The sequence below is a fragment of the Mya arenaria genome, chromosome 6 (genome assembly GCF_026914265.1).
Source record: "Mya arenaria isolate MELC-2E11 chromosome 6, ASM2691426v1".
NCBI lineage: Eukaryota > Metazoa > Mollusca > Bivalvia > Myida > Myidae > Mya > Mya arenaria.
Window position 1 is genome coordinate 14,781,423 of NC_069127.1, and position 16,536 is coordinate 14,797,958.

At 35.3% G+C, this 16,536-nt stretch overlaps 1 protein-coding gene across 5 annotated transcripts in view; it reads left to right on the top strand.

Annotated features, from left to right (window-relative positions):
* The window catches only part of LOC128237283 (E3 ubiquitin-protein ligase rnf213-alpha-like), a 108,161-nt gene extending 93,030 nt beyond the window's left edge, over nucleotides 1-15,131 (top strand). For 4 of the 5 annotated variants that reach the window (XM_052952653.1, XM_052952655.1, XM_052952657.1 and 1 more), the window contains 14 exons: nucleotides 274-418; nucleotides 555-726; nucleotides 1,353-1,453; nucleotides 1,637-1,694; nucleotides 2,517-2,704; nucleotides 3,742-3,871; nucleotides 4,130-4,216; nucleotides 4,352-4,541; nucleotides 4,835-5,063; nucleotides 5,274-5,348; nucleotides 6,779-6,970; nucleotides 7,426-7,524; nucleotides 9,376-9,575; nucleotides 12,427-15,131. In XM_052952653.1, coding sequence (XP_052808613.1) covers nucleotides 274-418; nucleotides 555-726; nucleotides 1,353-1,453; nucleotides 1,637-1,694; nucleotides 2,517-2,704; nucleotides 3,742-3,871; nucleotides 4,130-4,216; nucleotides 4,352-4,541; nucleotides 4,835-5,063; nucleotides 5,274-5,348; nucleotides 6,779-6,970; nucleotides 7,426-7,524; nucleotides 9,376-9,575; nucleotides 12,427-12,592 — 2,032 coding nt within the window. In that variant the 3' untranslated portion in view covers nucleotides 12,593-15,131. The remainder of the gene's footprint in view (nucleotides 1-273; nucleotides 419-554; nucleotides 727-1,352; nucleotides 1,454-1,636; nucleotides 1,695-2,516; nucleotides 2,705-3,741; nucleotides 3,872-4,129; nucleotides 4,217-4,351; nucleotides 4,542-4,834; nucleotides 5,064-5,273; nucleotides 5,349-6,778; nucleotides 6,971-7,425; nucleotides 7,525-9,375; nucleotides 9,576-12,426) is intronic. The other variant, XM_052952654.1, reaches the window with a different exon arrangement.
* Nucleotides 15,132-16,536: the final 1,405 nt, after the last annotated feature.

Here is a 16,536-nt window from a genome sequence, read left to right on the forward strand (position 1 = left end):
ATAAGGAAAGGAAATGATATAAGATATGAAAACAAAAGAATATCAACTTTATTGCAAATCCGTTATAATGGTCTTTTCTGATTAGATTCTGTATATAAACACTAATTATGAACATTGCATTTATCCGAAGAAATAGTTTGATTGCATTAATAACTTTCCTGTGTAACAAAAATAACGTCGAAATAAGAAAATGTATATTTCGAATGTCCATCTGTAATACATAAGACACATGTTTGTACCTGTGCATTAATATTGCTACCCATATCCTTGTAGTGGAGACAATAAACTAAGCGGTCACATTTTGGGCCGGGCGGTGCCCAATGCGCCTCTTCGACCAGAGAGGGAGATGTCAGCTCTTCACTGCTGTGTTATTAGATTACTCCTACACATGTCCATGTTCCTTGGGCCTTCAGAACAGGTTTGTTTATCATTTACTAATTATGCATTATAGTATTTGGACTATAAGTTGCATTTAATCCAATCAAAATACTAACGGCCGCAATTTGTAAAAATGTATTGGTATGGTTCGCTTATCTTTTAAACTGTAATTACAGATTGTTCCAATTGTCCATCCCGACATTGAGAAAGACAATATCCGGCAGTTTTTCTGGGAGCACATTGGAATAAACATTGGTGACATACAGAGATATCTTGGCAGGAGTGTTGATGACGTCTTACTGCTCATGCATAATGTCATCCAGAATATCATGGTCAAACATGCCATAGGTATATCATGGGGTTTCTTAACTTATCAAAATATGGAAGTTGAATAAGTACGGACTTGGTATGCCCTCGAATGTGGGCGTATTGAAATTCTTCACTCGTTCGTACGTCTCTGCGTCCATCCGTTTGTACTCTGTACATTTGTGGGTTTTTCAGGCTGCAATTTAGTCATGCACGGTGTGATATTTTACTTAACACGTCAGACATGTAAGGCACCCAAAGATGACGTGAAGCGCACACATTATGTTTTATACATAGAAGGTCAATGTCACGATTAATCATAAGAGAATACTGCATATATGCACATTCAGTTTAGATGTTCATGTCCCGTTTTTTCATGCAAATGGGATTTTGAAATAACATAGTACATATGTGCGGGACAAAAGGCGACATGTTTGATGCAACCTGTAGGTCCTTATCACAAGATATGTCACGTGTAAATACCAGATCCCTATCTCTTTGTACATCGCTCTCCTTCACATTGATGGGGTTCTGCATATTTACGCTGTTTGTGCTTTTAGTTTGCAGCCATATTCTACTTATCTGTCATGCACTATAATTGAATATATGTTGCAAAATGAAACACTGATTGTATTGCATTGGTTTTGAGCATAGATTATTGTTTACAGGATTTACTGTTGATGTAGACATATCTCTTCTCCGAACCATACAAGGGAAACAAGCATGGGAAAAACAGTTTGCTACGGTTTTCTTGCAGGATGTGTTTCAGGTTATTAATACATATGTATCTATATAAAGTTACACATTTACATTGGATAACAATTTTTACTCGTTTAACTTATGTGCACTCCGGGCGCAAAGCTTTTATCAGATTATTGCACTTTAAAATATATAATGTAGAAACAGTTATAATTTATCTGATTTTGCGTCATTTCGTTTCATATTTTTACAGAGACTTGATCACCACCTGGAGCATTTCAACCAAGTTATTGCTACCGATCAGCGACTAGGTGTGTTGATTGATAAAACGTTCATGTTCTATAGTTTCATTCTATAGTTATTATTATCTCGTTTGTTTGTTTTAAAGAAAAACGCCAATACATTTTCAAAGCCGTGATGTCGTCGGCATCGTTGTACAGTCTTTAACGTAGGACATAACCTCAAACTCCGTAAAAAAAGGTGGTACACATTATGCGAGAAACAGTATGCAAGGACCATTAATTTGAGATTAAAGTTTGTCTTGTTGCGCACTTTTTCCGATAGTAACATCACAAAAAAGTATTGGTGTTCGATCGGAGGAGCTAATATTATACATGTATGTTCATAGTACTCATTGTAATTAAGAGTAGGTTTATCACACCGGAATAGTAAAAGCTATCTCTCATCTCGAAAACTTATTGCGTAGTAGCCGAAGAATAACTCACTGCTGACTTGTGACACGCCGAACACGGCTAAGGATAGAAAGGTTGGACACCTCTGAAGGGCGAAAATAGCAACATTACAGCAGTCGTTAAGCAGGCGAATGAAAAATTACCCTGGGAATAGGTCAACCAAGAAAAAAACCTACAAGGAAATAAATGTTCGGGGAAAAGCTTCAAACTTTTACAAAGGTAACCAACACGTGCCGTGCTACGGAAACCTAGCTGGCAACCTGGTAGTACCCCAGCAGTCAAGTGAAGTATAACCGAATGCTATAATGACCAGCGAAAGTCATAATGTAAGGCAGGAAGTTTGAGAGGTGGACCAAAATAAAAAAAGAACATTGTTCTCACTTTAATTCGGTTCACATGAAATTGTTTAACCATTTAAAATTCTTCCTCAATATTTATCAGGTTCAAATCCCCTAATGAGCATTCTATATGAGACGGATACACAGCAACAGGCCGAGGATCCCCAGCGGCCGGAGGAAATTCCGCGTGTATGGAGCTACAGAACGCCTATATCCATAGAGCATATGAGACAAGACCTTGAAACCGCGGGGAAAGACACACTTTCAGTGCTGAGAATGTTCTTGAAACAGGTATTTCTTTCAAAAAATGTTGAATATTATAAGGTACGGGGCCATGCTTTGCGTCACAAAACAGTGACTGTAAGTAACTTCATGTGGAATATACGGGGCAAAAGGAATCATAATGGGTGTAGAACCAGGTGGGTCACCTACCAATCCCGTAACGTTGATATCAAAGACCCCTTATAAGATACTAGGCCTGTAGGTAACCTCATGTGGAATATATGGGGGAAACGGAACCATGATGTGTGTAGAACCCGGTGGGTCACCTACCAATCCCTTAACGTTTATATCAAGGACCCCGCATAAGGTACGGGGGCCTGTAGGTAACCTCATGTGGAATGTACTGGGCAGACGGAACCCTAATGGGTGTAGAACCAGGTGGGTCACCTACCTATCCCGTAACGTTTATATCAAAGACCCCATTATAAAAAGAATACGATTTTATGTTGATTGGGACTCGAAAAAGCTCAGGTGTTTGTTCATAAATTCAATATTCTCTAAGACATGATTAACCATTAACGCATGCCAAAATCAACATCATTTATTAAAAGTATTTCATACCTTAAATGTCTTCTTGTGACAATTATGTTAAGTCATGAGTCTTTCAAGGTACATTACATTTCTTTTCAAACTGTTTTTTCATATTACCAAAGACAGACGATGTTAGATATTATTTTTGGACCAATTTAAAAAAAAAAGCAGTTCATTGAACGAAATGTGAACGTGAACGTCTCGTCTGTACAGTAACTTACCAATTTGTCTTTCTTTTAAATCTTATATCTGTTATCACAACTAAGTCATCCACTTCTTTTCAAAACACAGTAGTTTACACAATTAATTTTATCAAGCATGGACTGTCCTTTACAGCCTACCCATATCAGTATGTTCTCTATTTTTGAAATTAATATAAGCAAAACTATTTATGAACCGACCGACCAACACTCAATCTACCTGGGTCGTGGGAGGGAAACGACGAACATTTAATGTCAGACCTTACGAAGCCAAATTTCTCTTTCATTTTTTTATTCTAAATACTCTCGTTCCAGGACCACATTTTACAGGCCATGCAATTCATTCCAAGCATTCTTAGTCTACAGAGAATATTGCTGCGGAAATTCCAAAAGAAACTAGATAAAGGTGAAGCGAACGCAATCTTAGTGAAAGACATGATAAAAGGTTTGTTTTTCTTAAGAGGTTACTAATCCGGTTCCTTACTTGACAGTTTCAAGTATCAAATTATTTGTGTTCACCTATGTGTTCAGGTTTGCTCATTAATCCTATTCTAGTATAAGTCTATTAATTGTCATTTACATGTATGGCATTGCCCTATTGATTTTAAGTAAATTTTCCATATTTCAATGTCTTTTTATCCATGAGATTTAGACGGTGATTTATTATGTTAGACAATAACCAATGCTTTATATATTATTTTAGAGCAACTTGCTGGCCCAGATACTGAGAAATTGTTGCAAGACTTTGGTCATGCTTGGAATATAACTCGCAGGCTGCTTGAATCCTATGGTATGTCTTACAGTGTTTATGACAGATGGTAGAATATACATGTGTGTGTCGCGATAAAAGCACTTTCAAGCGTAATATAAGATATTATTATTTACACAGGCAAAAATTGTTTTAAATGTTTCCTGTTTGTTGCAGTATGCACAACACAATTTGAAAGCATTGTTGTTCCAAAGAATCAGTGTGATGCACCAGTTTCCATGGAAACGCCTTTGTCAGTTTTTCTTCCCACAACCACCGGAAGTGGACTTGGCTCATATGCAATGCTGGATTTGTTGTTCAGAAAACAAAACGAATTTTTGGATAGCTATATGAAGGAATCTGATAGGTAATTGTTTGCAGCTATTGTAAACATATACAATAGATAGAAACTTAATAATACTCTATACCACAAATCTGCTTTTATTTTGAACACATACATATCCTTTTGAATAGCTATTTACATGTATGCATGCTTAGAAATTATACACTCATTCTGGTGACCTCTTGTACCGCAGATGGACACTACTGGTTCGATATTAAAGCCAACTCAATAGAAAGACTGTATTGTGACGCAAAGCATGACGTTCATGAGACCTTTCACATAAATATTTACGTAAACCTATTAATCTATTTCAAAAGAAGAAGTACTTCCATCCAGACAGTGACCCCACGAGAGATAACGTCTGCACATCTGATCAGCTACAATCACGAGCAAGATATTCTACCCCTCCTGCTGGCAAGCTGCCAGTACACGTTTGAGATGGGTCAGGGTATAAAGAAAGAGTACGACTTTGTTGGGCTCGAACGGCAGATCATCGATAGGTTTCTCTTCTCAAAATCCAGAATTGACATGGGACATTACTTAAAGGTATATTTTCATCTAGAATGATTAGAGCACAATAAACGTAATAACGTAAATTTAATTTGTAAATATTAATTGGTTTGTTTATAATTGCTTTTATAGTAACTGTTGTAAAACACAATAGTACATCTTAGTGATTTGTTGAATTATATTTTTTGCAGTTAACTTTGGCCATGGAAGTAAATAAACTAGTCAGACATATTTTTTTCTGTTTAGATTGACCAAATGGTATATCGGACAAAGTTCACAAATGGTGCAGTATTCGAACAGTTGGATGAAAAAATTCAACAGGTAACAAACAGTTTTCATTGTATTTAATCATTTTACTACTCAAACATGATTGTGTTACTCTTTCGGTGTAGTGTAGAGCAACAACGGTAATGTTCATATGGTATTGCTGCCGTCTTAGTTAGTTTTTTTGGTGATTAAAGAGGACATTTATACTCACCCCAGCGCTGGCATCAGTGTCTGGCAATTTTTCATTCAAACCTTATAAACCATTCGTTCAATTGACTTGATATTTTACACAGTTGTTCAGGGCCGCCAGATAATTAAGTAAGACAGCTCTATTTGATTTCTTCTTCAAAGTATGGCCCCTTGATTGACCTTAAGTTTTAAGGTTTTAGCGCAAGTTGGGATTTTTACGCCTATCTCTTTAACATTCCATTCAGTTGTTCAGCTGACGTTAGAATTCACAGTGTCGCTCAGGGACATCAGACAATTGAGTTAGATTACATTATTTGATCCTAAAACATGGTTCTTGATTGACTTAGGGAATTTGGTTAAAGATTTACTATATTAACCTATATACGATTTATGGCCCTTCATTGATTTATAAAGTGTGTTCAATTCACTTGATACTTCGAACAATTGTTCAGTGCCATCAGACAATTCAGCTTAACAACTCTATATCATCACGTTAAAATTTTCGGTGCTAATGACCCTATCTAAAAAAAACAAATAAGCAAGGCTTTCAGACAGTTAAGTACGACAATTCTTCATTATTCTTAATACAAGGTATGGTTTTTAATGGACTTAGTTGAGGCATGTTGGGGCATTTATCATACAATGTATTTCAAAAATGACGTACATAATACTTCACCTTAGTGTCCAAGGACGTTTGACAACTATGTTAGTTAACTCTATATAATCCTCAGAACATACCAGTTATAGCCCCTGTTTTGACATGCACGTATAAGATCAATAATGCATGTTATGCAATTATATGCCTCATCGGCAAAGCGACGTATAGGCTTATAACTTCTCTTGTTAATTAAGTTAATGCTAAAATTAAGATAATACTTTTGTAAAATCCATATTAATTGTGTAGGAAATGTTTCGATATTATTGCGCATGACACTAGAAATATGCTAAATTTTCAAAACGTCCTGATTTTTGAACTACTGTTCGCCGGGCTGTGTATTTAAATGAATGCAACTTTAAAGGGATGATGTTAGAAGTATGTAAATTGCTCAACATGTAGTGAAAACATTATGCTTCAATGTGCAATATATCTTTACTATAAGTGCATACTACAAGTACTACGCAGGGTTGAGAAAGTTCGCGTTATTTTTTATTATACCTTGTGTGTTGTTTCAAATATCTGACATGAAGTGACTCTTATTTAGATCAATTCCCCTTTATCTTAAACATGTCATGCACTAGTATATCAAGAGTTTCGATAGTATGTATATTGTTTTATCCATACACCAATTTCTCAGCAAACACTTGGACCAGCTGTAAAGATACAGATATGCGACGAGATAAAGAGTCTACCAGACGTGTGTCTATTTCTTGACACCCTCGACATAGCCATCGGTTTCCTCAAAACTACAGGCGGAAAACAGTCTGAAAATCTGAATGCCTTCATTGTGGAGACATTACAGATTGAGCAGGCAATGACAAGTCGGAAGGTTTGTCCCTTTCTGTTCAACATTTAATACGTTTATGAACTGAGCTAGCTCTGTAGGCTGATAGGAAACATGCTGATGTTTGCTTACTGGATAAAAACAACTACTGTCGAACTTGTGTCATTTTTGAGATGCATAGAAAACATGCCCTTGGTGGTCTCAAACCAACACCCTGTTGGGTGAGAAGGGTACACAAGAGGAATGGAATATGGTACAAATAAGAATTTGTTGCAACAATGTACTTGTAAAATGTTTGCTGAGCTTGTTGAATTTTACATATTAGGTTTTTACAAGCTGTGCTGCAAGTACGTGTAGCAGAATAAAGATTTTGATTTGTTGATCCAAAGTCTTATTTTCGATGACTCTAAATTTACATAATTATTAAAATAACAATACGAAATGGTTTATTTGTTAAGTCTATTTAAACATCATTATGACCACTATATCTATTGTTCTAGGCTCGACAGTCATGTGAGTTCCAGCATGCCAAGTCTCTGTGGTTACTATTGTCACATTTGAAGTCCAAGTTTATGGTCGACAATTTACATTCAAAACAGGTACACTTTTTGAATGACTGTTTTTTTATGTATTTTGCATAGCATGTCAGACATAAAGAATCAGGCGCCAGGTGCGGCGTCACAAGTTGCATGTCCTCTCTTAAACTAAAGCATTTGGTAACCAATTTTCACCACACGTATCTATGTGTATAAGCATTATTTATATACTGTCACACTATTCATTCTTGGGTTGTGGCTTCAAATTGTGTGAAATTGTTTGAAAAAATCCTTATATCCTCTCTCCCTTTATTGCTGGATAAGAGCAGCTTTATTTTAGGGTTTTCATAAAACCAAAGATTTCGCAAAATCAAAACTCGATCATATATCGTCTTAGCTCAGTGTGCGAAATTAACGGTAGCCCGATCGCCCGTGGCGACGAAAAATTGACCCAGGCTACGAAAAAATCCTTTAAGGAAGCCCGACTGGCGATGAAATCATCGGGCTTGTTGGTTCAAAAAAATTGTCGGGTAAATGTTTACCTCGACACCGTTGACCGACTTCCGGATAATCTCTCATTGTTATAGATATTTTCTGTTGCAGTAATCTCCCTTGTCAAGCAATTATACGCTATATACTGCTTGAAAATAATTATTTTGACGGAAAATGTCAGTAACACTCGGAAGAGGAGTTGGCATTAAACAGAGATAGATAGATAGAAATCATATTTCGGACTGTCAATACTTTTTTTTGTTTTCGTGAGATATACAAGTTTGGATGTTGTTTTTGTTGTGTGTTTTTTTTTTAAATAAACTTGGATTATTTAGTCACCGAAAATTATGAAATAGGTGTTTATAAAATCCTGTCACTAATGCCACCAGCAGCACATGTTGACAGGACTTCCATCCTCCCCCTTCATCAACAATCCAACTGCCTTGACAGAACCAGCCCGCCCCCCCCCCCCCCCCCCCCCATCGAACCACCACCAGCCCCCCTGCCCCCTGGCAACACAGGACCACACAACCACCATACTTGCATTTTATACAAAATATAATAAGATATTGTACAGTTGTCATATCATTCCTTGTTTTTAACCATATAAGGTACTCAAGATGCGTTTTTCTTATTACCGGTGGGCTATGGAAATCTGGCTTGGGCTACAGAAATCTCAAAGTCTGTAGCCCCATTGGCTACCAGGTAAAAAAGGTTAATTTCGCACACTGTAAGCTTCAGTAAATGGGATGATAACAATGTTATTGGAGATAATACCTCAAGCGTTTTAAGACAAGCAGGTCAAATTAGTTATTCCAGAGTTATGTTATAACTATAGATTGCCAAACTTTGACTAAATTTACTTTTTATCCAATTTGTACGAATTGTTGTCATGTTTAAATCCATAATTTCTCCAATTTTGTTTATAACCAACCTCATTCACTATCGCAAATAAGGTGCCCTTTAATTTCATAATGTTTGCTCCCTTAATCAATCATTTTTTCCAATGTTTGCCAAATCTAATCGCCATAATTTATTGCACAAGTTTGATCGCCTCTGAGATTGCAACATTCACTTTGGATTTAGTTGCCTGGAATTTTTCAAATTTGAACATTTCTACATATGTAGATGTACTATCATTTGTTTGATCCATCTTCATCTTGGAGTTTAATAATGAAACATTATTTGTCTACTTTAAAACGTTTTTTGTTTAATAAGCTGATTGTAGGTTTAATAGTTGACAAGGAGGTATCCCAATATTTGATTGTGTACCAGTTGTAACAGGAGGAATTACTATGACTGCACCGTTTTGTGCCTAAATCGGAAAACTCAAAAATAACAATTTAGTGACTTTATCTTATTTTTCATCTGTTTTGTTAATGTCTACTTAAGTAAAATGAGGATCACCAATATATCTTACAGGAAGTGTTTGAGACTCTGATGGAGCCGTACCATGAAGAATTGTCCGAAGAGCTAGAGGAATCACTCGGTTGCTACATGAAAGACCTGAGTGTTGATAATCTATCGGGCATTCTGGAATTATTGCATGAATTTATGCTCTTACGGATTTCCAGACAGGAAGAAACCAATGATGAGGATTACATTGACACTACTGAGAACAGGTTTGATATCGTTTTCCTTAAATATAATTATCTCATACTTTTCAGTTGTTAATTGAAAAAAGAAAGGTTGGATATATCATGATATAATTACCCTAAACAGTAAGTTTATCGACTTAAAATGCCCTTGCTTCGTAAACGTTATCTCACACAGTGCTTTGAAGAAAAGGGTACGATGTAATTGGACTAAATTTGGCGCGCTTTTTAAATTCAATATCGAATTTTTATTCATTTTGATAAATTATCAGCATGAACTAAAATTGTTTAAGTCTGTGAAGTATGTAGGGGATAATTGCTTGTTTCAATGTAAGCTAGGAAAATATTGAACAGAGCGAGCACCAGAAGCGTAGCCACGAATGAAATATTTCCTATGTGTGTTCACGAGATGTATTATATTGCGATGTTACTTTTGTGACGAATTTGACCGCATCCGTGTAATAGCGTTATTATTTTATATAAAGGAAACATATAAAGGACTGAAATACTTTGATAAAAGTATAAATGATTGGTAAATTTATGTTAAAATGCATAGTGAATGTCGCAAGCCAGAATCATCTTTGAAAGAGATTTATATAAGAATTATTTTGTCCAATCAAAATGCTGATCGCGACCAATCAAAGTGCTTGGTTTTCAACCAATCGACGATCAGTTTGAATAACCAATAAAAGCATTGCATTGCTCGAACGCTTTTCACGGCGTATATAAGGCCGAGTTTTTTGATAATTGTTGTCATTAACCGTCTCCGTAGCCTTGTGGTTAAGGCGTCCGCCGACGGAGCGGGAGGTAGTGGGTTCGATCCCGGGCCGCGTCATACCGAAAGACGTTAAAAGCTGGTACAAGTAGCTCCCTTGCCTGGCGCTCGGCATTTAAAGGGTAGTACTTGGAAAAGTGGTGTACTCAGTACTGGTTCAACCCAGGAAAGTTGTAGCCCGTGTATCGGTGATTTACACCGAGCAAGTTAAAGAACCAAGAGGTCTCTTCGCAAAGAGGTAGGCTATCGCACCCGGATCTCTTGTTTCTTCAAGTCTTCCAATGTCTGGATTTGACTGCGAATTGCTGTCACTTCTATCTCATGTCACTTATGGCTTTTAAAACACAATTTAAGTCGTGATACCCTTTCTGGAAAGCCCGGCTATCCTGTGAGGCATAGTAAGTTAAATCTTCAACTACCATTCTGCTTTCCTGTTTGATGCAGTTGAAGCGTGTTTATAGCTAAAGTGCTTGCAGACGTAAAGAAAGAAAGTAATCGTATTTTATGTATATACCAAGAAAGCTCGGCTATCTGGTATTTTATAATTAAAAATTACAACTCTGTGTTTTATTCAAGAAAGCCCAGTTTTCTGTCGAGAGCATCGGCATAGCAGTAGATTTTGAAAGTTTGTAAATCATTTGTAAATAAGTCGATCGTAGGCATGTAGCCACAAGGAAATTATTTAGTGATTATTAATTTGGAGCTTTATCAAAATCATGTGTACACAATCAAAAGGTTAAGTTACCTTGAGGATAAAGTTTATTTTTTTGTCATTTATAGAAGGGTTCTGCCATAAGTTTGATAAAATAGTGTACAGCCGCTCGGTACACTCCGCACACGTATCAATCTGAAACAAACAGTTTTTATGTTTATTATATTTCAGAAAAAAATAATTTAAAAGAACAGTTAATTGTAGATTTTCCAAAATTCACGCTTAATTGTATGCAAACGTAATGTCATCTGGAAATGAAGTTGAAATGGTTCCCAGTCATCTGCGCGCTAAAGATTGATGTGGAAGTGAGTGCGGGCTAAAATTTAAACAGTGAAAAATCGAAAAATAATTCTTATAAATAAACGTATTTGAGTGATAAGTCTCGACAAACCAATGGAATGTATAATAAAATGCTATCTTACACCGAAACAAGCAATTATCCATTATTTGTTATAAGAATGTAACTTAATATCCAGCCAATGAAATTGCCGGTCAGCATACTTAATTGTTAAGGAATATAATTGTCTACGTTTAAGTAAAACAAATGTGAATGATTTATTTTCCATGTTTATAATATAATGATGGCAAGGCTGCGTCAATATGCACAACTGATTCGTGAGCAAATTATTTAAAAGGCATACAGCTTTATGCAACCTAAACGTTCACATATATTCAATGGATTGTTAAACTTTGCAAGACAATGTTTATGGTGAAATATTACTATATTATCATATGCATTATACAAATGATTTCCTCTTCTACGATAGGCATAACGATTGAATAAACACATGTACAATTTGAGATATCGCTTATACATGAGTCATATAAAATGACTCTGTAAGGCATGGTATACCCTAGTCCATTGTCCATTGTTGGCAACCACGGTACTTTCTTCCGTTACACTTCATACATACTATGGGACAATTGACTGACAAAATCTCGTTTTAATGAATATGCATGAGGCAGGAGAGACAACTCTTCTTCTAATGAATTCGCATGTTACACTCAAATATTGTTCAAGAACTCTACAGTGTCCGTGGCCGTGTGGCATTTCCAAATACTGAGACGGCGGATCCGTTTCAACTCGAGCAATCGCCTATTTTTCAACCGTAACGCATCTGGTACTTTGCGGAACCAATGAAACTGCCTCATTAAATATTCATTATTACGAGATTTTCATAGCCAAAATGCCCACGGTACACATCGAAGCAAAGCGTAGTGTGTATCAGGGGTATCCGACGATGACCCTAGACATACTCGTGTTCATGATATTTATCGGTGTCCCCAAATGCAACTCTGTAAGATTTATATTAAATATACAATATTATGTCTTTAATATATAATAATAATACTATTAACTGCTACTTTTTAACATTATCTTCGTTTTTCAGGCTTGGTGAAGAGCTTCTAGCCTTTGTAGAATTAATGGAAACTCCATGCCTAGACACGGCAGTTTTAGTGGAATTTCCACAGGAAATCCGATTTAAACATAGCGTGTGTACGTGGATTATGGGATATACGACGCTTCGAAAGAAAATTGGACGAAATCGACGTTGATAAATATAGTGAGAACAAGTTGCGTATAGAACATTACCGATCAAAGACAAATGTGTGTGTGTGCCTTATATGACGCTAGTGATTAAATGAAAACCCCAGTTAGAGGCATAAACTTTTAAAAATGTTTAATATTCATTGTTTTCAGTTATCCAGATAGTTAAGTATAATGTGCATGCCATAAAATTGACTGTTGAATGAATTGAGTGTCTATTAGCTTATAATTATGATATCATCTGGGGTTTTTTGTCTCATTGAACTTCGTTGCTAACTTAAAGCATAACGTTGAGTCTTGTGTTAAAGAGAAGTATTGGCGTTCTATTTTCGTTCCTATTTTATATAAAAACGAGAATCCATAGATTTGAATTTGGAAGATACTTTTGTAAATAGTGTATAGGTTTACTTACGAGTATTTCTTGTATGAAGTATGTTTTATGTTAGTTGTTGTTTTGCTGTATATAAATACCTGTATATTTGTATGAAAGTTGAACATGGATGTTTTTATTCCACAAGCCATAACGATATGCTTTATATGAATGTACATTCCTTTATTTCTTGATCAAAAGTATGTTTCTTTTCATTGTTTCATGGCAAATATTTTTGATACTGTTTTCTGTATGTTTCTTTTTGTTGCTGCCCATTTTGTATAATTTCCCTGAATAGCGGTCATTTGCGGTCAGTTGATAACCTGGTTTTACTGTTGTCATTTTGCTTAATGGTTACTCTATAGATGAAATATATATTAAATGTGCTGTTTTTTTTATGAACTTTGCATTAAAGCAGTGTTGACTTTTTTAAATTTCATATGTATGTTCGATTTCTTGATATTTATATTATTAAAATTGGTTTATAAATAATTCTGTTTTGTGTTATGTGAAATTGTAATGATTCCCCAGTGTTGTGTAAAATTGTGTATTTTTTAAAATATGTAGAAAAACGAAAATGTATGCAAACCTGCTTGTCATATGATAAATAGTGGGAGAAGCCGTTAGGTTGCAGGTAAAAATCAGACTGTGATTTGTATTTGTTTGACTTTCGCACTATAATATTCTGCAAGTCCTAATAAAAGTGGTATGCATTTATGTGTGTGTATGTTTACTTGATATGTTTTCTAATATGTTACTTGCATATCGTTATTGTTCACTTTTACACTGTTGCCAATGTATGTTTTTAGCTCACATGAACATGTGCTGATTTGCTGTGTTGGTCCGATTTTCAAAAAAAATACAGAAATATTTCTTAGATGACCCTGAATCAAATTTCTTCACTCCGTGTTCATTCGTAAAAACAAACATGGCCACCAGGAGCCGGGGCTATTTTTTAAATATATGTTTATAAGAAAATCTTCTACTTTGAATCCGCTGGACTGATTTAACAATAATTTCACAGGAATGTTCTTTAGGTGACCTTCTATCAAATGCCTTCACCCCTGTGGCTGCCTGGGACGGGTCTACCTTTTACTATATAAATATATCGAAAAATTTGAAATTCTTCTCTTAAGAAATTGTTGGACCGATTTCGAAATAAATTCACAGAAATTATTCTAAGAAGGCCATAATCCATTTACCCGATTGTGATTCATTAAAACTCCAAGTGAGGGGCTAGTTCTCACTGTATCTCGATATTGCAAACATTAAAAACCTGCTCTTCAGAAACCATTCATTCAATTTTAAAATATGTTCACACATGTTCCTTATGTCATCCTTTTATCATAATGTTTGTAAATGCCCAATCAATACGTTTAGAACCATTTGTCAAATCAGGTGAGCGATATAGGCCCATCTTGGCCCGCTTGTATTCATATATAATACTATATTAATTATATATTATGTTAATCTATTTAATGATGTATGTTAACATTGAACGTATATTTGTTAAAAGTATTTTTTGGTTGTATAATCTTTAATTTTTAAATGCATAATCGCATGTTTTAATTACACATTGTGTTTACGTACCAAGGGATTACCCAGTGTTTTGCATTGGACGGATGCCCTTTAACAATATATAACACTTTAAACATATATTAAATAATTTTAGATATGGAATGATTACTTCGTTTATTTAAATGCTGCTTATTAAGGGTAACGATTTGACTAAATGTGTTTAACAGTTCAAATAATAATATGAACTGTATTCTGTCATATGACTGGACACACATTAATTGTTGATCTTAAGTACTAACATATCATGATGCCTTATTTTTGAGCAGGATATATTATTGTTTACTTAAATGATCATAAACGCAGATGCCTTAATTTTAAGCAGGTTTGATTTCCATTTGCAACAAAAATTCCATTCGTGTATGTGAAATTCATCAATTACATATGGTTTGTGATCATGCTTATATATATAATATTGCTTGACTATTTATTATGCTATCTCAACTCAGTGTTATTTTCTTTATTTGTTAATACTTGCGCGTATGTTTATTGAATGCAAACATAAGTTTGTGTGTTTGTTTGTTTGTTTTTTGTATTTTAGGCAAAATCTGTGAACGAATGTTGAATGCTTGTTTCGTGTGTGAATAAATCATATACATTTATCTTCGTTTTCTGTTTTCGACGTGTAACGAAAACATTAAATCTTAGATTACGAAATATTGTTAGACGTTGGGTTTAAATATCCATTATAAATGCACCTTACAGATTTTATGTCATTTGCCTGTGTACTGCAATTAATTATATAAGGTCCTGGTTGTAGGGTGTGATTGAGATTTCTTCAGGTAAATACCATTTATAAAAATCATGCAAGGCAAACATTCTGAACAAAAGTCTTTGAAAATGAGCAAGCAATGAGGCATTTGAAGTGATACGCTTATATTTTTTCACCAAGTGACCTAGTTGTTGACCCCAGATATCAAAGCGTCCGAGCTCACCGAGACAAACATGCCTTCATTGACTTTATTGTTAAGCCTTGCGTTCGTTCTGTTGTGGTGTTTGACAAAACACAATAAATACTCATATTAATCCAGTTGAAATTCTTAAATTCATCCTGTGGCTTTTGTGAAGGGATGAGTTTCTTTTCATGAACGAGTCTTATGTAAGCAGCGAATTGGGGTCCTAACACTTCCTGGCGTATATAAACGATATCTCCAAGAAGTCCACGCAAACTATTGCAATATTTATGCGAAAAACTTGAAAACCTAATCCAATGGACACGCAGGAAACGCCGATTACCATTAAAATAACAAAGAGCCTAAAAAGATCATTATAAAATAGCAAACTCAAAAATGTCATTCGTTATGTGGAACATACAATCAAGCTTATATGAAGCCAAGACAGAAACATACAATATCTCTGTTCGTCCAACCGTTGAATGTACCTCAATATTCTGGTCCACCTACCAAATTTTATGTGAAAAGCTTCAGAAACAAGCTCAGTAGCAAAACAGTTTAAACATAAACCCGGTTTAATGGCACTGGGTAAACGCAAAAGACAAATAACAAAATCACAAACAAGAAACATTGAAGAATCCAACAAATTGCGGTTAAAAAAGAGCTTATCATTCAATGGCGGTGCTCAAATGTAGTTGCCCCATGCGTTCCTTACACTGATAAATGTATATTTTTGATCAGTTGATCTTGTTATTATTTGTAGAGTGTCAGCAGGTCCCGTTAAATATAATTCATTTGTTTTTGGAATTGTCGCCATAAGTGTTTCAATGTAACGTTTAAAAAAGGGGTTGATCTTTTCCATTGATATTATGACATCTTTTGATAAAACGTTTCCGGTTACAGAAGGGTCATTCTATTTACGGAATAGGTTAGAAAGGATTACTGTAAGGTTTTCTTGAATGAAATGAAAAATGGTGTCAATATATGTAATGAATTGCGGGATTGATATCATTATCGGGGATATGAACGTAATTAGGCTGGTCAAAGTACACGTGGACTCAACACACTTTTACCAGCCCGATTGCGTTCATACCCCGATAATGACATCACTCCT